At 45.5% G+C, this 24825-nt stretch overlaps 2 protein-coding genes across 6 annotated transcripts; one reads left to right on the plus strand and one right to left on the minus strand.

The window, feature by feature from the left end:
• PAAF1 (proteasomal ATPase associated factor 1) lies at positions 1-21242 on the minus strand. Of its 3 annotated transcripts, none has more exons than XM_081953136.1 (12): positions 20436-20512; positions 19711-19751; positions 17223-17326; positions 14430-14519; positions 13346-13444; positions 12995-13145; positions 10691-10885; positions 7130-7221; positions 6496-6611; positions 3749-3831; positions 1963-2045; positions 1-470 (listed from the first exon to the last, which is right to left on the minus strand). In XM_081953136.1, the coding sequence occupies exons 1-12, from the start codon at positions 20495-20497 to the stop codon at positions 393-395; spliced, it is 1194 nt and encodes a 397-aa protein (XP_081809262.1). In that variant the 5' UTR covers positions 20498-20512; the 3' UTR covers positions 1-392. The 3 variants fall into 3 exon arrangements, with proteins under 3 accessions (XP_081809262.1, XP_081809263.1, XP_081809261.1); XM_081953137.1 differs by lacking the exon at positions 20436-20512 and adding an exon at positions 21068-21242 and having other exon boundaries at positions 3-470; XM_081953135.1 differs by lacking the exon at positions 20436-20512 and adding an exon at positions 19934-20343 and having other exon boundaries at positions 3-470.
• Positions 21149-24611, plus strand: COA4 (cytochrome c oxidase assembly factor 4 homolog). 3 transcript variants are annotated; one of them, XM_081951660.1, is made up of 2 exons: positions 21149-21268; positions 24088-24611. In XM_081951660.1, exon 2 carries the CDS (start codon positions 24098-24100, stop codon positions 24359-24361), a length of 264 nt encoding a protein of 87 aa, XP_081807786.1. In that variant the 5' UTR covers positions 21149-21268; positions 24088-24097; the 3' UTR covers positions 24362-24611. The 3 variants fall into 3 exon arrangements, with proteins under 3 accessions (XP_081807786.1, XP_081807787.1, XP_081807788.1); XM_081951661.1 differs by having other exon boundaries at positions 21168-21256; XM_081951662.1 differs by lacking the exon at positions 21149-21268 and adding an exon at positions 21377-21428.
• The last annotated feature ends 214 nt before the right edge of the window (positions 24612-24825 follow it).

The raw sequence follows: 24825 nt of genomic DNA on the forward strand, positions 1-24825 counted from the left end.
CCCTCTGGTCTGTTCCTTTGCCCTGCCTTAAGAACCATCAAAAGGCAGGTGAAACCCATTGTGCTTTTCCAAAATGCAAGGTGCTCTTTAATAACAAGAAACCTCCAGAGCAAGGTTTTCAGGGGGCTCCCCTCTGCGTCCAGTTTCTGGTTCAGATGAGGTCTTCTTAAAGTCATACCTGTCAGCTCTGTTCAAGCAACTGTATAGATCCAAAGCTGGGACACTTTAAGAGGAGTTGAAGCCCACCCCTCTTAAAGTGCCCCAGCTTTGCAAACACGGCTATAGAGGACTACAAACCAGGTGCCCCGTTGGCCCTTTTCCAAACAGTCATTGAGAGAAATCCCTGAACTAGATCCAGCATTCGCAATCCGTTGTTGACATCTCCAGGCGGATCAGAGATCGGGAAGCTGGTACCGCCTCAGTATCCCATCTCGGCAGCAGGTGTATATTTCTTTCCCCCACGGAGCTACCTAGAGAAATAAAATAAAAACGCATATCTCAGATCATATGGTTCCCGACAACACCCTGGTTATCTCCCATTTAGTCCTTGGCTTATGACCACCAGGGAGCCGACAACTTCCGTGGCTAAGCGAGATACTTGTGAAGTGAGTTTTGCCCCATTTCTCAATCGTTCTGGCCACCGTGGTTAAACATCGCTGAGGTTGTTAAGTGAGTCACACGGTTGTTAAGCACACCTGGCTTTCCCCCGTCGACATTGCTTGGCGGAAGGTCGCAAAAGGAGATCACTTGACCCCAGGGACACCGATTGCGACCGTCATAAATGTCTGTTGGAGTCAAAATGTGTATTGATATTTCTCTAGGTTGGTTTATCTCTATTGGGACGTGGTGGCTCAGGGGCTAAGATGCTGAGGTTGTCGGTCAGAAAGGTCGGCCGTTCGGCAGTTCGAATCCCCAGCGCCACGTAACGGAGTGAGCTCCCGTGACTTGTCCCAGCTTCTGCCAACCTAGCAGTTTGAAAGCAGGTAAAAAATGCAAGTAGAAAAATAGGAACCATCTTTGGTGGGAAGGTAACAACACTCTGTGCGCCTTCGGCGTTGAGTCATGCCGGCCACATGACCACGAAGACGTCTTTGGACAGCGCTGGCTCTTCGGCTTTGAAACGGAGATGAGCACCGCCCCCTAGAGTCAGGAACGGCTAGCAGACATGTGCAAGGGGAACCTTTAGCTTTACCTACTTATCTCTGAGTATCCTGTATACCTATTTCTTTCGCCATCTTAAAAAAAGTTCTAGGTAAGGCTTTTCTTGGTTTTTTAAAACATATTTTACTACTTTTATAGTCAAGTTTTGCGTCGACTATTGCATTAAAATCTCCTATGAGATGGATATTTTCATACTCGGTTTCAAGAATCTCCTTGGGAAGCTTTTTATAAATCCTTCCTGTCATGACTGTCATAAATGTGAGCTGCCAAGCATTCAAGATTTGATCAGGTGACCATGGAGATGCTGAGACAATCATTAAGTGTGAAAAAAATATATATAAATTATTTTTTCCCAGTGCCGTTGTAACTTTGGTCAGTCGAGGGCTACCTATGCGCTTATTTTTAATGTTATAATATTTTATTTATACATCCTAGGTAGGAATGGGCGGTTTCTAAATTTAATAAATAAATAGCTTTATTTTCCCCATCTGGCCACGCGGAGAAATCATAAGAATAATGCCATAGTGGCGGATACGAAGTACCCAAAAATGAATAAGAAGTGTATCTCTATAAACAGATTAACAGAGTTGGAAGGGACCCTGTAGGTCATCTAGTCCAACCCCACCCCCCACCCCCAAGCAGGAGACCCTACACACAATCTCAAATCTGGTTCTTGGTTTTATATCCAAAAATTTCCTTCCCTCTTTCACTTTTTGGGACCCCGATTCCTTTTTTATTCCTCCCGCAAGTCCCTACTTGGCTCAATAGTGAATGGGGCTGAATGTTGTGTTTTAAATCTACCTTGTATACAGGATCACAGTCCGGTCCGGTCAGCTCAAGCACGTGGTCGAGATCCTGCTGCATAATAAAACAAGTCCCGTCACCTGCAAACAGGCAAGCATTTAAATTTTGGCCTTTGATTCTTGCAATGCTGACTTATATTTCTATTTTTGTTGAGCCTCTCGAAGTCACTTGGGACAGTGAGATTGGAGGCAATGTAAATGTAATAAAGGATCCTCTTCTCCCAGTTCTATCCACCCGACCAACCACAGCAGGAAGGCAGGGGAGGTTAGGAGTCCCCTCTTTTCAGGGGAGGTCCATATGAGCTGTGGGGCCTGCTGCCTGCAATTTGACAGTTCAAATCCCACCAGGCTCCAGGTTGACTCAGCCTTCCTCCTTCCGAGGTGGATAAAATGAGGACCCAGATTGTTGGGGGTAAGAGGCTGACTCTGTAAACTGCTTAGAGAGGGAAGCGGGATATAAGTCTAAGGGCTATTGTATTGTCCTCCCTCCCTCCTTTCCTTCCTTCCTTCCTTCCTTCCTTCCTTCCTTCCTTCCTTCCTTCCTTCCTTCCTTCCTTCCTTCCTTCCTAGGTGGGTCAAATGAGGACCCAGATTGTTGGGGGCAAGAGGCTGACTGTAAAACCGCTTAGATAGGGCTGCAAAGCACTGTGAAGCATGCTATTGTCATTCCTTCCTTCCTTCCTTCCTTCCTTCCTTCCTTCCTTCCTTCCTTCCTTCCTTCCCTTCCCTTCCCTTCCCTTCCCTTCCCTTCCCTTCCTTTCCCTTCCTTCTAGCCCTGTTGGCACAGTGGGTGAGAATGCAGTATTGCAGGCTAATTCATTACCCACTGCCAGCAGTTCAATCCTGATAGGCTCAGGGTGGACTCATCCTTCCACGGTCGGTGAAACGAGGACCCAGACTGTTGGGGGCAATGTGCTGACTCTGGAAACCACTTAAAGAGGGCTGTAAAAGCACTGTAAAGCTGTATACACCATATTTTTCGGACTATAAGGCGCACCAGAGTATAAGACGCACCAAGATTTTGAAGAGGTAAATTTAAAAAATAAAAGGGCTTTGCCCTCCCTGGCCCCCAGGAGCACTCTGCAGGCCTCCCAAACCCTCTGCACGCCCCATTTTCTTGTGAAAAACTGGCCATGCAGAGAGTTTGAGAGGTCTTTAGCGTGTTCCTGGGGGCTGGGGAGGGCAAAAACACCTCTGGGAGGTCTGTTTTCACTCATTTGTGCCCCCCCCAGCCCCCAAGAGCACTTTGCAGGCCTCTGCAAAACCCTCTGCGTGTCCATTTTTGCGAAAAACGGGATGTGTGGGGTTTTGGGAGGCCATAATTGCTGTCTTCAATGTCTAAGAAGCACCCAGATTTTCACCCTCTTTTTGGGAGGGGGGAAAGGTGCGTGTTACACTCCGAAAAATACGTTAAGTCTGAGTGCTAGTGCTATTGCTATCTGCTGGGACTAAGGAGAAGGGCCTTCCTTGGGGTGGCTCCCTCCTGTGGAACATCAACCCTGCAGAGAGAGAAGACTGGTCCCACCTTCACATTCTTTCCAAATGCCCTGAAGATTTTACCAAAGGGCCTGGTGACCCCAGGGGGACACAGAGCCCATCAAGAAGGTTGGTTAGATTTTGGTTACCAGGTGTGTGTGTGTGTGTGTGTGTGTGTGTGAGAGAGAGAGAGAGAGAGAGAGAGAGAGAGAGAGAGTGAGTGAGTATTGGGTTTTATATTGGCAGTTACCGTGAGAGAGCGGGCATCCATACAGACTTCCTTACCAAAGAAATAACAAATAAATTACCTTGGCTGGCAATAAATCCATCTTTGTAAGGCGTCAGTGAAAGGACCGGGGCGCCGGATCTCTGAATCACTCGAAGGGGAGCTCTGGAAAAAAAAGAAAGAACCCCATTTTAAAGGTCTAAGGAGATGCCTTTCATCTCTAGGCCAGGATTGTCCCCATGGTGATTTTTTCCTAGGCGACTGGACTTACAATAGCAGAGTTGGAAGGGACCTTGGAGGTCTTCTAGTCCAACCCCCTGCCTAGGCAGGAAACCCTACACCGTTTCAGACAAATGGCTATCTAACATCTTCTTAAAGACTTCCAGTGTTGGGGCATTCACAACTTCTGGAGGCAACTTCTGTTCCATTGATTCATTGTTCTCTCTGTCAGGAAATTTCTCCTGTTTTAAATTGCTTCTCTCCTTGATTAGTTTCCACCTATTGCTTCTTGTTCTGCCCTCAGGTGCCTTGGAGAATAGTTTGACTCCCTCTTCTTTGTGGCAACCTCTGAGATATTGGAAGACTGCTATCATGTCTCCCGTAGTCCTTCTTTCTCTTAAGCTAAACATACCCAGTTCCTGCAACCGTTCTTCATATGTTTTAGTCTCCAGTCCCCTAATCCTCTTGGTTGCTCTTCTCTGCACTCTTTCTGGAGTCTCCACATCTTTTCTACATCGTGGCGACCAAAACTGAATGCCGTATTCCAAGTGTGGCCTTACCAAGGCATTATAAAGTGGTATTGAGAGAAAAGAAATAATACATATAAAAAAAAGAAAAAGAGGAGGGGGAAAAAAAGAAACTAGGAACAGGGGATTAGTAAAATAAAATGAAATATGTTAATCATGGTAATAGTATGTAGCTAATTAAGATGTGATTGAACTATACTAATATTATTAACTATGCAAATTACTAAGTAAAATATTGATTATATGCAATACTGAATTTGAAGGTATATGTTACTTATAGGAAATAGATGGAAACGAAATGATAAATTTGGCTTATTTCTAAAGGGATAAACATGAAATGCTTTATGTATATTAATTTTTTTTTAAGTTTGGAAAATATGGGAAGAAAATAATACAGCTAAAATGGGAAATGGAAATATAATGTACAATGAATTATGTATATGTGAAAATTTTAAAAGGGGGAAAACCGGACAGCACTGTTTACAAAAGAATTTTAAATATGCAACAAAAAATAAAAAACTTCATTAAAAAAAAGAAAAGAAAACGTTTCGCTTCTCATCCAAGAAGCTTGGATGAACCGAAACATTTTTGAAAGAAAATAAAACAAAAAACGTCCAGCTGCCTTTTGGAAAGCTCATCTTTGGGACAATCTAATATTTAGCGCAAAATCTTCACGGTCGCCTTGGCTCTGTGGGTTGGAATTCTGGTTTTTGAACGGGCTGCTTTCACGAGCATCACCTCTGTCTCTTTGCGCACAAGGCTGGAGCAAATGTATCCATGTCTACAACACTGTCTACCCAACCCTGACACTCTTCTGACCGAGGCTTCCCGAGAGCCTGAAGCAAACTCCTGGTCCCGGCAAAAACCCCTTTTATTAATTGACTGTGAATTCTGCTCCTTCACATCCGGCAAAGTCTTTCAAGGGAGGATTTACGGTCACAGACCTTCTCTGGCTTGGAGAGCTGCCAGGCCGATCTCTGCAGAACTTGGCCAGGAGTCTGAGAGTCACGAACCAATGAAGGGAACTCATGGCCTCCTGCAAACTCCACTCCCCGTCGCTCCTCTTTTATTCCCTCTGGGAGGGGCCATTCATCGTCCACTTGTGACTTTACTCCCAAGTCGACCCCTGTTCTTTAGCTGCTCCCTTCCTCTGGCAACTCTGCGCATGCACACACTGGGAACAGGCTCCAGCTGTTCTTCTGCCTCACTGATCTCTGACTCTGAAGGCAGCTGATAACTGGCATACGGCCCTGGCCCCGTCTCTGCCTCCGACACAGAGCCCTCCTCAGACTCCAGGACTGGCCCATGCTCCTCCCCAACCTCCTCACTGTCCGAATCTGCTGCCAGCTCCATTGGCCACTGGCAGGCCACAACCGACACTGATCTACTACAGGTAGTCCTTGACTTACAACCGTTCGTTTAATGACCATTCAAAGTTACAACGGCACTGGAAAAAAAAGACTTATGACAGCTTTTCACACTTACCACCGTTGCATCATTCCCTGTGGACACATCATCAAAATTCAAGCCCTTGGCCACTGGTTCATATTTATGGCGGCCGCAGTGTTCCAGGGTCACGCAATCCCCTTTTGCGACCTGACGAACAGTGTCCACGGGGAAGCCAGGTTCACTTAACAATCATTTTGCTAATTTAACAACTGCGGTGATTCACTTAACAACAGTGGCAAGAGAGGTCGTAAAACGGGGCAAATCTCACCCAACAAATGTCTCACTTAGCCACAGAAATGTAGGACGTCATTGTGGTCGTAAGTCAAGGAGTGTCTGTATATGGAAACATAGTGAACGGATAAAACCAACAGCCAAATTAAGCTTCTAAAGGGGGCATTATGATTATCTCTGGAATATATTTATCAGTGTTCAGCTGGGGAGGGGTATAATTTATGTCTATGTCAGTTTGGGAAGGGTTTGCAGAATTTTGTTTTGTGTTTGTTTTACTTTTTTTTTTTGCAGTCTGCATTTTAATGTTTTGAACAAAATACAAAAAATCGGGAGGGGGAGGGGGGGGAGGAAATGGTCGCTGGATTTTTCCAGCTGTTTAAAAGCAGCCAGGAATCTGACTCACTTGGTGTTTCGGACATCCAGCTGGTAGATGCTCCCATCCTGCGTCCCTCCCAGCAGGTACGTGTTGGAGAGGAAAGCGCAACAGTTGAAAGCATCTGAACCGATAAAAAGAAAAACCTGAGGAGGAAATCAGAGAAAAATGTGGTTTGAAATCCAATCTAACCACACTCCCTTGTAGCACTGATGATGCTACCTAGTTGGGTCATGAAACGTCTGGAAGAAAACAGCCAAGCTCAGAGAGCACCACAGTTCTCCTCCCCCTTCTTCTATACCACCCGTCTTCTTCTTCCTCCTCCTCCTCCTTCTCTCTACGAACCCCGCTCCCTGCTAGCACTGATGATGTTACCTAGCTGGGTCGTGAAACGTCGGCAAGAAAACCGCCAAGCTCAGAGAGCACCTCATTTCAGCCCCAAGGTGCAAATAATCTCCTGTTAAAGTTCCTTCGTGGAAGATAAATCTAAAAGTGAAATCAGTTCATCTCACAAAGGCTGGTGCAAATCAGAGGCAAAGCTCAGCTTAGGAGCAAAATTGCCCCCTTAACCTTATTCTGCTTTGAGAGACATTTCCAATCAAAGACAACCAAGACGAAGAAAAAAAAATTGGCCATGTTGTCCCAAGTGGAGAAGGAATCTTACCGGCTGCCTGCTTTCTAACCCCAGGCCTTGCAATTTTTTGTCCTCCCGAGCCAACAGCAACAGCTTTCCTTCCGTGCCGACTTCACGCTCACCTGTAGTGGAAAGAGAGACGGTTGTTCTGACCGAGGCTTCCCAAGAGCCTGAAGCAAACTCCTGGTCCCGGCAAAAAACCCTTTTATTAATTGACTGTGAATTCTTCTCCTTCACCTCCAGCAAAGTCTTTTTCAAGGGATGATTTACAGTCACAGACCTTCTCTGGCCTGGAGAGCTCACAGGCCGATCTCTGCAGAATGTGGCAAGGAGTCTCGGAGAGTCACGAACCAATGAAGCGAACTCATGGCCTCCTGCAAACTCCACTCCCCTTTTGCTCCTCTTTTATTTCCTCTGGGAGGGGCCATTCATCGTCCACCTGTGGCCTTACTCCCAAGTCGACCCCTGCTTGTTAGCTGTTCCCTTTGTCTGGCAACTCTGCACATGCGCACCCTGGGAACAGGCTCCAGCTGTTCTTCTGCCTCACTGATCTCCGACTCCGAAGGCAGCTGATAACTGGCATACGGCTCTGGCCCCCTCTCTGCCTCTGACACAGAGCCCTCCTCAGAGCCTTCCCCAGACTCCAGGACTGGCCCATCTTCCTCCCCAATCTCCTCACTGTCCGAATCTGCTGCCAGCTCAGCTGGCCACTGGTGGGCCACAATAAGAGTTTTGTCTCGGAGGAGGAGCCAACATCGCGATGATACAGACATGCAGTCTCGATGCTCCGAGACCGCAGCCGATACTTTCACCGCTGGGTGGTCCAATCGGACCCAAACCGTCCCGCAGAGACGGTGAACAGGAAGAACACGTCTTGCTGATCTCAGGGACATCGCAAAGTCCCTGATCGATCCAAGAGAAGTTCTTCAAGCCGGCGACAAAAAATCCAGCCATTAGGCTGATGAAGTCGGGGCGGCTCCAAAATGGAAGGACACGGAAAGAGAAAGTGTTTCCAGCTGGTGAGGAATTTTTACCATTTTAAAAGAGACTGCCTATAAAAAACTTCAAATTAATTTGTATTGGAGAACAAAAGAAATAAGCGACGGAATTAAGCTTTGAATGGTTTTGGACAGTGGCTTATCTTACTTTTTAAATGTTTTTTTCATGGATGGAATTTATGCAAGCCTTTTAAAATGAATGGATTAAGTTTTCTTTTTCTATTTTTTTTCCTTTTATTATTCTTTGTAACCTATGGACTAAAATTCTCCTCTTTCATTACTGTGGGTGTTCCTCTAACTCATTCAATAATCAGACTTTTTTTTAACTTGAATTTTTTTCCCAACTTGAAATACAAAAAAGAAACAAAAAGAAACAAAGAAAATTGCAACAATAACACTGCTGCTCGGAGGCTGGAGGTTTGTGTATTGGAAACAAAACGCTCTTACTTTTCTCACTGGTTATCCTGGCTTGGCACTCCAAGGCCTCACTGCTTGTTTATAGAGAGTGATAAGAAGAAAAGCATATAGATGTCCCTTTGAAGTATATCTTTAACTAGAGAAAGGTGAAAATAAAACGTTATTGTAAATCTATGCTTAATCTTGTTAAAACCTTCCAAGCTAGAGCAGCAGTGTTTGTTAGCTGGAGATAATGGCACAAGTTCAACAGCAGAAAGAAGTTTTAAGTTTGCAAAAGATATTCTTAGAAATACAGAATTATCAAACACCCATGAGTGGATAGAGAAGAAGTTGGAAGACTCAGGGCATCTAACAGCAAAATATGATGAAGAAGTTGGAGATGTTTATCAAGTAGAAAAAGTGGTGGTTAAAAACTTAAAAATCGAAGAGGAAAATGAATACAAAGAAATTAAATTTGCTGATATTTATGGTGATTGGTTTGCCTCTGAAAAAGGAAAGAGTGGAATACTGAAAGAGGAATTAAATGGAGGGGAAATCTACAAGATACAGAAGAAGAAACAAAAGAATTTATGGATTTAAAGAGAGAAAGTTTAGTAGCAATATCATTGATAACACTACTGACAATCAAAGATAAGCTGATTAAGGAAACAGAAGAAGGGCATCGAAATTACATGAGAGATTTTACAAGCAAGGAGTTGCTAAGAGGAGTCCATATAAAGTTGATTAAGGAGATGATTAGAGGACTGACACCACAAAGGGCAGAAGATATGAGACTGTTTTGCTACTGGAAAGATACAGGTTGATAGATGGAAGAGTATAATTTAAAACTGGTTAAACTTAGTGAAATTTAGCGACAATAAATATAGTTAAATAAATAATTGATAATGATAATAATGTATATAATGTGTAGTGTTATAATAAGTAATAATTGGATATGAATATTGAATGGTACCCATGAAAGGAAGATTAGAAATCCTTTTGGATTATATATAAAGGTTAATAAAAATAACTGTTAGATACAGTTAAGTCTTGATTATTAAGGGGAAAATGTTATGATACAGGATATTGTTAAATAAAGGAGTGATAATGATAACAACGTATATATATGTATGGGTCCAACATAAGGAAACTGGATGTAAATTGTAAACAGTGATTTGGAAAGGAGGATTAGAAAACTGTTATTAAATATTATGAATGTTTAGCTAGAATAGGACATAAGGATTCAGTGTTATTGGAGGATTTTAGAAATAGCAAATGAAATGCCAGTATGTGGTTATGTATTAAATCTTGGTATATTTTATGATGAAGGACGTTTAAACAATTATAATCAAATGAAAATGGAGGTATGATGATGGTAACATGTATAAATATCTGAGTTAAAACACTTGAGTTAATATGAATTATGTTTGTTGACTGTGGAAGAGATGCACGAAAGCCTTTTTGTAATCAACTGATATACTTTCTACAGTATGTAAAGAAGGATGTGTTGTGTTTGTTTCGAAAATTAAAAATATTTTTTTTTATAAAAAAAAAAAACAAGAGTTTTGTCTCATGCATGGAACCGCAAACTTGGCAACTTTAAGACTTGTAGACTTCAACTCCCAGAATTCTCTAGCCAGCCAGCATGGCTTTAAATTGCCAAGTTTCCAGACCCCTGGAAGGTTAAAAACCAGGCACCTGGGAATTCCAGTTTTAGGTGAAGTCTGCAAGTAGTCTTAAAGGTGCCAGATTTGGAGACCTCTGACCTAGGCAACTGGGAGTTCTAGTTCTAGCTTAAGTCTTAAAGTTGCCAGGTTTGGAGATCCCTAGTATAATGATTAAGACACGAGACTAGAAGCCGGGAGGGGGGAGTTCTATTTGAAGTCCACAAGTCTTAAAGTTGCCAGGTTTTGAAATCCCTGGTCTAGTGGTTAAGGCATCAGGTAAAAAGCCAGGCACCTGGGAGTTCTAATCCTGGGAATTTCTAGTTCTAGTTGAAGTCCACAAGTCTTTAAGTTGCCAGGTTTAGAAATCCCTGGTCTAATGGTTAAAACACAAGGCTAGAAACCAGGCAGCTGGGAGTTCCAGCCCTGTCTAAAAACCAGGTCTGGTTTTCGGCACGATTCAAAGCAAAGAGGCAAAGAGATTGCTCCTGCTTTGAGAAGGAAAACCCACCCGTTGCAATGTAATCACTTACTGGGAAGTTCTTCAGGGGACCCCAAGTTTAAAGAGTTGTCCGTCACATTCAGAGCAATCCCATTGATCGGAGAGCCGCAATCGGCTACAACGCCCAGGCAAGTCGATCGGCCGCAATCCCAAAGGCGTGCCATGCCATCCCGCGAGCTGGAGACCACATTCCTGCCCCTCTCCACGATGGCTGTGTCCAGGATTCCTGCAGCATCATAAAAGAGGAAATGCTTAGTAACTGGCTCTGCCAGTTCCGTGGCCGCAGCGGCGCCCGATTGCTGAACACCTAAATGCCCGCTAGGTGCCAGGGCTCAGCTCTGGTTGCAAAACAGCTGGCCAACATTTTAAGAATCGGCTTTCTACGTGGAGCCCTCAGATTCTGAGACAACACGGAGCTCAGCATTTCTGTTGCCAAGTAAGGCAGTCGTTCAGTGACCGTCTTGCTCTGTTTTACGACCTCCCTGGCAACAGCCGCTAAGTGAATCACTGCGGTGGTTAAGTGAGCAACGTGGTTATTATGCAAATCTGGCTTCCCCATTGACTTTGCTTGTCAGAAAGTCGCAAAAGGGCATCACACGACACGCAACCCGTGACACTGCGACCGTCATAAATAGGAGCCAAGTGTCAGGATTTGGATCATGTGACCATGGGGAATGCTGCAACGGTGTGAAAAACAGTCATAAGTCACCACTCTAAAAAGCCTTAGTAAGACCACACCTGGAGTCCTGCATCCAGTTTTGGTCACCACACTATAAAGAAGATGTGGAGACTCTAGAAAGAGTGCAGAGAAGAGCAGCCAGGATGATGATGAGGGGACTGGAGGGTAAAACATACAATGGACAGCAATTGGGTAGGTTTAGCTTAAGGAAAATAAGGACATGATAGCATCTTCCCATATTTGAGGGAGGGGCTGCCACAGGGAGAAGGGGATCAAGCTATTTTCCAAAGCACCTGAAGGCAAGACAAGGAATAATGGATGGAAACTAATCAAGGAGAGATTCAAACTAGAAATAAGGAAAAACTTTCTGACAGTGAGAACCATCACCCCAAGGAACAGAAGTTGCCTTCAGAAGTTGTGGGAGCTTCAACCCTGGAGGCTTTCAAGAAGAGATTTGACTGCCATCTGTCAGAAATGGTGTAGGGTCTCTTGCTTGAGCGGAGAGTGGGGGGGTTGGACTAGATGTCCTACAAGGTCCCTTCCAACTCTGTTAAATCTGTATCTAATCTGTACTTATTTCAGTGTCGTTGTAAGGTCGAGGACCACCTGTAGAATTAGTTCACCAGAGCATGAACTTATTTTCCGAAGCACCGAAAGGCAAGGCACGAAGTAATGGATGGAAACGAATGAAGGAGAGAAGCAATCTAGAACTAAGGGGGAATTTCTTGACCGTGAGAAGAATTAATCAGTGGAACAGAAGTTGCCTCCAGAAGTTGTGAATGCCCCAACACTGGAAGCCTTTAAGAAGAGACTGGACAGCCCCTCGTCTGGAATGGTGAAGGCCCGGGATGGCGAACCTATGGCACGCGTGCCACAGGTTGCACGAGGAGCCACTTGTCAGGGCATGCGAGGCATTGCACTGTCAGCTCCGTTGCGCATGTGTGCGCTGGCCAGCTGTCTTCGGCTTTCTTTTGAGGCTGTTTTTCACCCTCCCCAGGCTCCAGAGGCTTTATAGGAGCCTGGGGAGGGCGAAAACAGCCTCCACCGCCCCCGCCCCAGCTCCCCCGGAGGCTTCAGGAGCTTCCTTGAAGGCTCTGGAGGGCAAAAAAACAATCCTACAAGCAAACCGGACATCCATTCCTGAATTTCCGGTTTGCCCGTAGGGCCGTTTTTTTTGCGCTCCGGAGGCTTTAGGGAAGCTCCTGAAGCCTCCAGAGGGCCTCCGGGGGGCAGGGGGACAGGGGAGGCTGTTTTCGCTCTCCCTAGGCTCCTATAAAGCCTCTGAAGCCTGGGGAGGGCAAAAAAAGCATGCAAAAAATGGGGCGGAGTGCTGGTCAGGCATGCATTCGCGCTGGGGTTGCGCATTGCATTATGGGTGTGGCATGCCTGTGCACGCTCCCCCGCGCCCCCCCTTTTGTACGCGAGCCAAAAAAGGTTCTCCCATCACTGATGTAGGGTCTCCTGCCTGAGCAGGGGGTTGGACTAGAAGACCTCCAAGGTCCCTTCCAGCTCTGATGATGTTCTGTCTGTTGCAAGGCTAACGGATTGACTCCCACAGGACAAGAGAAGTGACAGCAGTTCTTCAAACTGTTCAATACGCAGCTGGCTTAATTCAATTCAACATCTGGGCTGACTCCAGCGCTCACTTCCCTTTACCTGCTTTGTGCCCTTGAAAAGTTGCGACGCAGCTGCCGTCCTCTGCAGACCAGACCTTCAGCCTGGCGTCCATCCCTCCGCTCAGCACCACGATGCCCGATGGGAAAAACCGACAGCAGTTCACGTCGTAGATGTGACCTTTCAAATTCCTCTGAAAAGGCAAGGAACGGAGGAGCACCTCATCAACCGATCCCGTGCTTGCTCAGGGGGCCCCAGAATTTATGGTGCTGCTAAGCAAGGCGGTTGTTAAACGAGTCACAGCGCACAGCTGGCTGGGGAATTCTGGGAATTGAAGTCCGCCCCTCTTAAAAGTGGCTGAGGTTGAGAAACAATGGCTTAGGCGAGACTTACTCTAACTTCCCCATTAGCGGCTTGCCAAATTTTCATCGTGCCGTCAGTGCTGGTAGATACGCCAAGCCCACCTCCGCTCGAGATGTCGAGGCAAGTGATCTACAATTAAAGAGAGGAAGAGCAATGAAAAAGAAATGGCTGGACCGATTGTTCAAAGCACCTGAAGGCAGAACAAGAAGATGGAAACTAATCAAGGAAAGAAGCAAATTAGAACTAAGGAGTAATTTCCATTTACAATTGATCAGTGGAACTGCTTGCCACCAGAAGTTGTGAATGCCCCAACACTGGGAGTTTTTTTTAAAAAGTTTTTTATTAAAGACAAATTAAAACATTGGACATAGGCTAAGCGTCCTGGCAAAGTCTTTGCCATACATGCTAAGATATAAAGTTATACATTATAACACACACCCCCCGCTTATTTACAATCTATTCAGTAATTCAGTTTCTCCTCAGTTCTAAGTTGCTTCTCTCCTTGATTAGTTTCCACCCATTGCTTCTTGTTCTGCCCTCAGGTGCTTTGGAGAATAGTTTGACTCCCTCTTCTTTGTGGCAACCCCTGAGATATTGGAAGACTGCTATCATGTCTCCCCTAGTCCTTCTTTCTCTTAAGCTAAACATACCCAGTTCCTGCAACCGTTCTTCATATGTTTGAGCCTCCAGTCCCCTCATCCTCTTTGTTGCTCTTCTCTGCACTCTTTCTAGAGCAGTGGGTCTCAACCTTCCCAATACCACGACCCTTTAATACAATTCCTCATGTTGTGGTGACCCACAACCATAAAATTATTTTATGTTTTCTGTATTTTTTCAAAAATATGTCTTTTCTGATGGTCTTAGGTGACCCCTGTGAAAGGGTCGTTTGTCCCCCAAAGGGAAACATAGTCCTTGACATACCACCTGGCCATTACAGTCCTAGGCCATAATGCTTGTGAAATGGGTCAATCATACGACTGCAGAGGCCATTAAGCGAATATCGCAGTAATAAAGTGAACCATGGTTTTTGCTAAAAATTAGAAGGCTTTTTTTAAACCCTGCCTTTATTTTCTTTCAATAGTCCTTTCAAAGCAGGCGGTCAAAGAATACGTACACTTTTCTGATGGATCCGGCAAAAGGAAGTGTACGGTGCCAGAAATTTGCTAGTGGTTTTTTCCCGCGAGCAGGAGACAAGCAAACTTTTCTGAAGCAGATAAAAAAGGAAAAATTGATTTAAAAATAAGATGGACCAAATGCAGATGATCTCAACCAACTTTCCTTCCTTCCTCCCTCCCTCCCTCTTCTTCTGTCTACCTATCTACCCACTCTCCTTCCTTCCTTCCTTCCTTCCTCCCTCCCTCTTCTTCTGTCTACCTATCTACCTACTCTCCTTCCTTCCTTCCTTTATTCTGTCCACCTATCCAACAACCCTCCCTCCCTCCTTCCTCCCTCCCTCTTCTTCTGTCTACCTATCTACCCACTCTCCTTCCTTCCTTCCTTCCTTCCTTCCTCCCTCCCTCCCTCTTCTTCTGTCTACCTATCTACCTACTCTCCTTCCTTCCTTCCTTTATTCTGTCCACCTATCCAACAACCCTCCCTCCCTCCTTCCTCCCTCCCTCTTCTTCTGTCTACCTATCCACCACTCTCCTTCCTTCCTTCCTTCCTTCCTTCCTCCCTCCCTCTTCTTCTGTCTACCTATCCACCACTCTCCTTCCTTCCTCCCTCCCTCCCTCTTCTTCTGTCTACCTATCTACCCACTCTCCTTCCTCCTTCCCTCCATCCCAAAGTCTAACAATATGGAGGTCCATTTGGGCTATCCGTAAGCAAGCTAAGCAGACACACACAATAGCTTCGGCAGCATGTGATTAAAAAAAGGCAACCTTGTGTCATGTTTTATTGATTATATGTCTGTGTGTGTGTTGTATTTGTGCTGATAAATAAATAAAATAAAATAAATAATAATAATAATAATAATAATAATAATAATAATAATAATAATTTTATTTGATTAGCCGCAACCCTCTCCCGAAGGACTCGGGGCGGCGTACAATCAGAGCAAATAAAATACAGATAAAGACACACATAAATACATAAAAACAGGGACATATACATGTGCATGGAGGAGGTAGACTAATGAGTGAAGACAATTAAAAAAACACAATTTAAAATCCCATTAAATAAATTACCGAATTAAAAAACCCGTCAGGAGCGTTATAAAGTTATGATTGAGCCAGGCCAGCTATTTGGAATAGGTGGGTCTTGAGCTTAACACGGAAGGAGCGGAGGTCAGTGGTGGTCCTAATATCCGGAGGGAGGTCATTCCACAGGGCTGGGCCCGCCACAGAGAAGGCTCTGCTCCTAGGCACCGCCCTCGGCACTGTCTGGTGGACGGCACCTGGAGAAGTCCCTCTCTGTGCGAGCGGATGGGTCGTAGGGATGTATGGGGCAGAATACGATCCCGCAAGTAACTAGGTCCTAAGCCATGGAGCGCTTTAAAGATCGTAATCAAGACCTTGAAACGCACCCGATAGACCACAGGAAGCCAGTGCAGCTCGCGCAGGGAGTACCTAGTACTCCCCATAATCACCCGCGCAGCCGCATTCTGGACCAACTGCAGTCTCCGAGTGCATTTCAAGGGAAGCCCCATGTAGAGAATATTTATTTATCAGCACAAATACAACACAAATATAAAAAGGCAACATTAAAAATATGGTTTTTCTGCCTGGATGGTCTCCTGCAGTGAGCTGATAGACAGAAAGGGGGAGTAGTGTGTTCCCTCCCATATTTGGGAATACCAGGGGTTGTAACACAAAGATAGATAGATAGATAGATAGATAGATAGATAGATAGATAGATAGATAGATAGATAGATAGACAGACATAGATATATAGATAGATAGATAGATAGATAGATAGATAGATAGATAGATAGATAGATAGATATAGATATATATTCTGTCTGTATTTCTTTTATGAATAACTCACATACTCAATATTCCTCCCTCCTCCTATTTTCCTCACAACAACCCTGTGAGGTAGGTTGGCTTGAGAAGGAGTGGTCCAAAAATCACCTAGCCAGCTTTCATGCCTACAGCAGGACTCAAAATCACTTCTCCTGGTGATTAGCCCAAAGTCACCCAGCCGGCTTTCAGGTCCAAAGCAGAACTAGAATTCACCGTCTCCTGGCTTCTAGCCCGGTGCATTAACAACCAGATCAAACTGAACTTCCTCCCATTTCTTATATTATTTGATCTCAGGTTATCTCAAAAGGACTCAAAACACACAGTGGATTTTTAGCATAGTCATCATCCTCTTTTAACGACCCCACAATCCCTTTGCGGGGCGGAGTCCGGGCACCTGAATGGAGCTGAGTGTTTGAGTGGCCAGATGCCCTTCCTGTCGCCAATGCAGAGTTTTGTTCAGCAGATATATTCTCATCATGCCCAAAGAGAGAAATATCTGCCTCTACCTAGGATCGAACTCACAGCCTCCTGATTGTGAGGCGAGAGCTGCGTCTCTAAATCACTCACCGCTCAATTTTTAGCATAGTATAATAATGAATTGATGATATACCTGCAATCTGAGGTACCTGCATAGCCAACCTGTCTTTTTCCTCCCACCTCCCTCCCCTCACATTTAAATCCTCCATCAGTCTAGCCTAGTATTTATTTCTCAACTGTGGCGACTTTAAGCTGCCTGGACTTCAACTCCCAGAATTCCCCAGCCAGCTGTGCTAGCTGGGGAATTCTGGGAGTTGAAGTCCAGACAGCTTAAAGTCTCCACGGTTGAGAGATATTGGGTTCTGCATCAGATGAAGAGACCCGTGTTTCCCAAATGCTTCTGCCTTTCCATACAATATGATTTTTCTGGGGGGGAAATGTTACCGGATTCTGCTTTTCGACAATACCTTAGTCATTGCACTGACTTCAAATCCTTCGGAGGCTACAATTTCAGGAATCCCATCTGGGTTCAAACCGTGACAGGTCAGAGTTCCATATAAAGTCGATTTCCCTAAAGGAGAAGAACAAACAATATGGTTGGAAACAGTTATAGAGCCTCCTGCTTGAGCAGGGGGTAAGACTATAAGACCTCCAAGGTCCCTGCCAACTCTGTGATTCTGTTAAAGGACCAAATTTTACTTTTAAGTGCCAAAACTTAGCAGGTGCTAAAACCAACCCTCCTTTAAAAATAAAGAACAGGAGGGGGGGAAAATGCTAATTTTTCAACGTTGTGTCCTAATACATAAAATGTACATTTTTATCAGCAACCTAAAATGATAACGGAGGGCAAATCTTTGCTTTGATGGCACCATCCATGTGGCCTGGAAGCCAACACCACTTAGGACATAAGTAGTTCAAGTTTGGCACATTATGTTAAGAGTTGTGTATTGTGTCTTCTCAAAGTTAAGTTCCGGGCTTGCAAATATATATTTGTTTAAAAGAGTTTTATTATTTTTCAGTTATAAAAATAAATATTCCATCTTTCCTTATGCAGTGTGTCGTCTGGGTACAAATATCTCTGTGCAACATTGTTCCTCTTTTGCCACATCTTTCACATTCATATTAACATTATTTCCCTAAGTTTAGTCTTATAATATATTGAGCATTTAAACGGTATAAAACTCTCCATTTTTCTTCTGAACATCTTCTATAATATCATATTAACATTAAACATTATTATTCTCATCATAAACATACTAACAGTTTTCATCTTATTTATACCTTTACCTAAGTGGGTTGTCTAGTTATTCTTTAGCCTTCTTCATTTCCAAACTCCCTTTTTTTCTCTCCAACCATTGGTAAAATACTTCACAAATCAAAGAATATTCAGTTTGCTCTTTTTCCTTAATTGCTAATGTTAATCTGTTAATTCCTGCACATTCTAATGTTTTGCTTATCACCTTCTCATCCATAGGGATCTCTACACTCTTCCAATGTTGTGCAAATACAATTCTAGCTACGGTTAACACTTGCAAATATTATCAGCGAATGCAGGTAGTCCTTGCTTTACGACCGCAACTGAGCCCCAAATTTCCACAGCTAAACGAGGCAGCTGTGAAGTGAGCTTTGCCCCACGTTACGACCTTCCATGCCACCGTTAAGTGAATCCCTGATGTGGGTTAAATTAGTAACGTTGTTAAGTGAATCTGGCTTCCCCCAACGACTTTGTTTGTCAGAAGGTCGCAAGAGGGGATCACGTGACCCCGGGACACGGCGACCATCATAAATATGAACAGGTTGCCAAGCGGCTGAATTTTCATCCCATGACCCTGGGGATGCGGCAAAAGTTGTAAGTGTGAAAAGTGGCCATACATCACTTTTTTCAAGGCCGTTGTGGCTTTGAATGGTCACTAAATGAATGGTTGTAAGTCGAGGACTACTTGTAACCATCTCCAGAATGAAACAGTCCCCAAGCCAATCAACAGAGCTGGGCTTTTACCAAAGGCCCAAAAGGATGGAGGCTGATCTCACCTGGGAATTGTCTGATATCCAGGTTTACACAGTCTCCTTAGCTATCATTCCTGCACATAAGCCACCATTCCTGGATTTGCACAACTCAAACCCCAATGCAGGTGGAGCGTTTATTGTCGTTTTGATCCCAGGGATCAAACAAAAATATGCAGATTTGAGTTTACAAAAAACTCTGTTGGAACCTTAACTTTGCTTCACATTAAATGAAAGTCAACCTGACAAGGTAGCCTAACAACATTGAATCCTTTGAACATCCTTTGCTGCGCTTGAACACCTGCTGTTTACGCAAGAAATGCTAACCACAGAGCCTGTCCGGAGAACTCCGGACATGAGAGAAAACCACATCTTATAGAAAGCTTTAACGAATTATACAGCTGTATGCTAACCTGCTTAGTTTTGCCCTGCAACAAGCATGTAACCAATCATGTAATCATACGCTGTATAACGGAAACCTTTTTGAATGCCTTCTGATTTAATAAAAGGAGACTCCAGAACACATTCTGGGCCCATATCATCTCGAGGAAACCTTGCTGTCATTTCTCTTATTTCATCCCATGATTGAGCCCACTCTGATGCAGCACGGCGAAGCTGCAAAACTCATCACTTTTTGCCGTTGATTTATGTCAACTGCGAAAACAGTCAGAAGTCACTTTTTTCATTGTAACTTTGAACAGTCACTAAATGAAGTCGAGGACCACCTGTATTGGGAACCTCAAAAGCTGATGCAAAGAATTCGGACCGTAGCACACAAAACCATAATTCCAGGTTTGAGCAGGTCTGTTTTAAGACGGAAGGGATTGGAGGTAGGGGGATACCTTACACGAGGTGTGTAACATCAGAGTAGGGAAGGAGGAAAAGGAAGAACTGGATCCCTTCGGCAGAATCGCTCGACAACAGCAGGAAAGTCTGGTTTTTCTTACTCACCTGGACTCCTGCAGCTCAGCCAAACTTCCTCCTCATTTTTTCTAGAAAATGGGGAGAGAAATAAACCATTAGCCCAGAATCAGATGACAAGGGAGATATATAAATTATATAATTTGATGATATGGGAGACATATAAATTAGAATTACATATACCGGTACATAAATAAAAGCAATAATGGAAAGGACAGGGCTGTTGCACCTGGATGGCCAAGGGCTTCCCTACCTGTAAAGTAAATGGGTTTAGTGCGGCGTTTCTCAAACTTGGCAACTTTTAAGAGGTGCGGACTGCAACTCCCAGAATTCCCCAGCCAGAAAAGCTACCAATAAAACTGGTAAGGAACAGGAGGAGAAAGGGATGAAGCCCAATTGTGGCATGGGTGGATGGGAATTGTAGTCCCTGAGAGAACTAGATTGCCTCAGTGTCTAACTTGGACTCCCGCACCCAGAAGGCTGGGACTGGGAGACCCAAAGACCGATAAGACAACTCCCTGCAGTTAAAAGGCCATTGTGGCATGGGTGGATGGGAATTGTAGTTCCCAAGAGGATTGGATTGATTGCCTCGGTGTCTTCTCTGCCTTGGACTCCAAGACCTAGAAGGCTGGGACTGGTGGATCCAAAGATCTCCTAAGACAAGTCCATGCAGTTAAAAGCCCATTGTGGCGTGGATGGATGGGAATTGTAGTCCCAAGAGAGGGCTGGATTGATTGCCTCAGGGTCTTCTCTACCTTGGACTCCCGTACCCAGAAGGCTGGATTGCTGGACCCAGAGACCCTTGAGACAAGTCCATGCAGTGAAAAGCCCACTATGGCATGGGTGGATGGGAATTGTAGTCCCTCAGAGGGCTAGACTGATTGCTTCAGGGTCTTCTCTGCCTTGGACTTCTGCACTCAGAAGGCTGGGACTAGTGGACCCAGAGACCCTTAAGACAAATCCAGGCAGTTAAACGCCCTCTGTAGTGTGGATGGATGGGAACTGTAGTCCTTGAGAGAGCAGGATCGCCTCTGCTTTGGATTCCCGCACCCAGAAGGCTGGAACTGGTGGACCCAAAGATTCCCTAAGACAAGTCCATGCAGTTAAAAGCCCATTGTGGCATGGATGGATGGGAATTGTAGTCCAAGAGAGGGCTGGATTGATTGATCTTCTCTACCTTGGACTCCCACACCCAGAAGCCTGGAACTGGCGGACCCAAAGACCCCTAAGTCAGTTAAACGGTTGCTCCCCGCCCCTCCCCCCGGCCCTCAGAAACTCCGCTCCAATTTTTCCCTCAGGAATCTCCGGGTGGTCTCCCTTCCCCGCCAGGCACGCAGCCAACGCCGAGGGGCGTGGCCGGCGCCGTCGTGGGCGTGGCCTCCCCCACCTCAAGACCTGGTCCCAGTCGCTCTGGATCCGCAGCACCGGCGCCTGCGCCATCTTCGCCTCAGCCTTAGCCCCGCCCCGGAAGCTCCCGGCCGGGGACCGCCCCCCGGAAGGCCCGGGCGCCGCCCACCACGGCAGCAGTTTGGCGGTCGGCGAGGCGCTGCTGGGAGGCCTGAGGCGGCGGTTGGAGGTGCTCGCGGAGGTGGGCGTGGCTTCAAGGGGGCGGGGCGGCCCGGCTTGGCCTACCTGGCAGGGCTGGGCGTGGGGAGGGCGACCCCTCGCTCCAACCCTGCGAGGTAGGCTTGTTCGGGCTGGTGGGGGGGAAGCGGCGCTTCCTTCCCGATATTTTATTTGCATAAGAGGTAAAAATTAAGTGGCTTGGGGGGTCTAAGTGGGCAAAACTATGTCCCTCTTTGTGACCTCGGGACTTCAACTCCCAGAATTCCTTCTTCCTCTATTGGCTTTGCTTGTGGACAGCCATGACGGCTGAGGAATTCTGGGCGTTGAAGTCCACAGGTTGTAAAAGGACATAATGGCTGAGGAATTCTGGGAGCTGAAGTTCGTAAATGAGTCAGTTGGCCCAGGAATTGTGGGAATTGAAGTCCACAGGTCATGACTGAAGAATTCTGGGAGTTGAAGTCCACAGCTCATAAAGGGACTATAGTGATCCATGCCTGATCAAAGGGGAAGCGAGGGGCTTATTTGTCCCCATTTGAAAAAAGGGAGCATTAGCAAGATTCAACGTGGGTGGGAAAGTTATTAATTATTATCTCTATAGATACAGATACTTGTGCATGTCGATATGTATGTAGATAAAGATATTAAGTGGAACCTATAGGTGCCGCGTGCCAGGGCCACACCCTCAACTTTGTGTTCTGATGGATGGCAAGAGGGCCCAAAATGATAAAATATAAAATGTGGTAAGGCTGATGCCATTAAAAACCAAGCAGAAAACAATTGACCGTTGCCTGATGCTCCTGCTAATTGGTCTAATTGAGTTAGGCCTGGAGCCACTGGCAGTTGGCAACCTTTGCCAGTCTTTCATTAGAGGCCTCGTGGGTCCTTGTCCCTTGTAGAGATCCTTAATTTGGAGGTAATTAGCTGACATTGGGAGGATAATGGAGCAGTTTGTCATGGATTGCCGTTGCCAAGTAGCCTGTATAAAACTCTTTGTGTGGGGGGTGGGGATAACAACATTATTTCAAGACAAGGAAAGTTGCCGACTTAAGTAATTGGTTTAGTGACCGGAAAAAGTGACTTACGGCCATTTTTTCACACACCCGTTGCAGCCCCTCTAGGATCATGTGATCGAAATTCAGAGGCTCGGCAACTGGTGTGTACTTATGCCTGTTGCAATCTTCCCGGATCACGCAATCCCCTTTGGCAGTCTCATCGCAAGCAAAGTCAACGGGATTTGCCAGATTCACTTAACAACCGTGTGACTACCTTAACCACTGCAGGGATTCACTTAACAATGGTGGCAAGGAAGGTCGTAAAAGGGGGGGGGGGATTCACTTAAGAAATGTTTCACTTAACAACACATTTGTTGAACGGTCACTAAATGCACCGTTGTAAGCCGAGGTCTACCTGTATAAGTCTTAAGTACTATTGCTGTTCTTTTTTTTTACAGTGCTGTTGTAACTATCCACTGTCATTAAATGAACACTTCTAACTCAAGGACTACTTGCCTGGCCTAATCCCAGCTCTCCCACCTCAGTCTGCATTTTTAAATTTTACGGGTTGGTTTTAGGCCGAGTTTTAATTTTTATCAATTTGTACAGGGGTTAAGGTTTAATTTGATTTTAATGGTAATTTATTCTTATGTGTATGGTTTTTTATCTGGTGCCTGTACACCGCCCCGAGTCCCTTTGGGGAGAGTCTAGAAATCAAATAAATTGAATTGAAATTGTCGTTGGATGAATCAGTTAAAGAAGCCTGTAGAGATTCTCCATCATCCATGTCCTGGTTGTCCCAAAGGTGCTTTTTTCAGGAGGCAACTGGACTTTTTTTTTTTCCGAAGACGTTTCGCTTCTCATCCAAGAAGCTTCTCCAGCTCTGACTGGATGGTGGGGAAGAGAAGGATTGAAGCTCCTTGCAGACGGCTGGTCCTTTGCCTCCTTTTAGAGGGTCCTTGAGGCCACCTGGAGGTTTTATCTGTGTCCTCAGGGTCCCCTGAGTGGTGCAAATGGTTCCTGTAGTCTGCAAATTTTCCCTCTGGAAATCTATTCCTGCTCTCACACTCTTCCAAGGGTCTTCATCCCAAATTGTGTAGCTCAAAGTCTGTAGAGATTCTTCGTCATCCAGATCACAAGAGCAACTGGGCTTCTTTGTTTTTCTTTGAAGACGTTTCACTTCCCATCCAAGAAGCTTCCAGAGCGCTTCACCTCCAAGTGGCCTCAAGGGACCCTCTAAAACAGTGTTTCTCAAACTTGGCGACTTTAAGTCCTGTGGACTTCAACTCCCAGAATTCCCCAGCCAGCTATGCTGGCTGGGGGATTCTGGGAGTTGAAGTCCACAGGACTTAAAGTCGCCAAGTTTGAGAAACACTGCTCTAAAAGGTTGCAAATGACCAGCTGTCTGCAAGGAAAATCAGTCCTTCCCTTCCCCACCATCCAGTCAGAGCTGAGAATCTTCTGGGATGAGAAGCGAAACATCTTCAAAGACAAAAAAAAAAAGTCCATAGTTGCCTCCTGAAAAAGCACCTTTGGGGCAGTTCACAAAGTGTTGGGTTAGGTCAGGGGTCCCCAAACCTGGCAACTTTAAGACTTGTGGACTTCAACTCCCAGAATTCTCCAGCCAGCTCTGGAGGAATTCTGGGAGTTGAAGTCCATAGCTCATAAAAGGGGCCATAGATACTGGCTGAGGAATTCTGGGAGTTGAAGTCCACAAATCTTAAAGTTGCCAAGTTTGAAGACCTCTGGGTTACGGGGTTACAGCCTCACTTGGCTTGAGTAGCTATACACTGGTGTGGATACCACAAGGATTTATTTTTTTTAAGAAGCGGGTTCTCCTTTTCCCCAGATCTGCCAGGATGTCTGGCCACAACTGGAGCCAGAAGACGCACACCAAAAGGGAGGAAGAAGAGGAGGAGGAGGAAGATCCTTTTGACCAGATGATCCAGCGTACGGGTTGTGCCACTTTCCACTACGCCGTGATGGAGTGCATGGCAGAGCACCAGGACTGGCGCAAGTGCCAGGAGCCAGTGCAGAGTTTTCGGACCTGCATGGCGGAGCATCAGAAGCAGCGAGCCGAAGAGCTCCGGAGGAGGCAGAAGCTGCACCAGGCTGCCAGCTGACCAAAGAGGAAGCAAGGGAGGGGCCTGCTGGACTCCAAAGCTTCGGAGTAACCCGAGCCCAGCAGGGCTGGCGCTGGACGGAGCCAAGGGCGGTTCAGAAATCCGGGAAGAGCTAAATTTTGTAGACAGAAGATGTGTAGACCATCAGGCCCGCTAATACAAAAATGGAGTGGCATTCTTCTTCTTCTTTTTTTTTTGCTTTTAATAGGAAAAAAAATGCCTCCTGTCAGGATAAATAGGAGTTTTCTTTGTTGGTGCCGTTCATCGTTGGAGGTATTGGCAATGTTTTCCCAATCTTGGGCAAAAATCTCGGAGTCAAAAAAGCCAGGGCCAAACATGGCTATTCTTCACTTGGGGGTGGGGGTGGGACATGTATTTTAACATACTAACAGTGTTGGGACCTCTGGTGTGGTGGCCTAGAGGTGGAGCTCTCGCCTCACAATCAGGAGGCTGGGAGTTCGATC

Source organism: Natrix helvetica (genome assembly GCF_964273705.1).
Source record: "Natrix helvetica genome assembly, chromosome: 4".
Taxonomy (NCBI): domain Eukaryota; kingdom Metazoa; phylum Chordata; class Lepidosauria; order Squamata; family Natricidae; genus Natrix; species Natrix helvetica.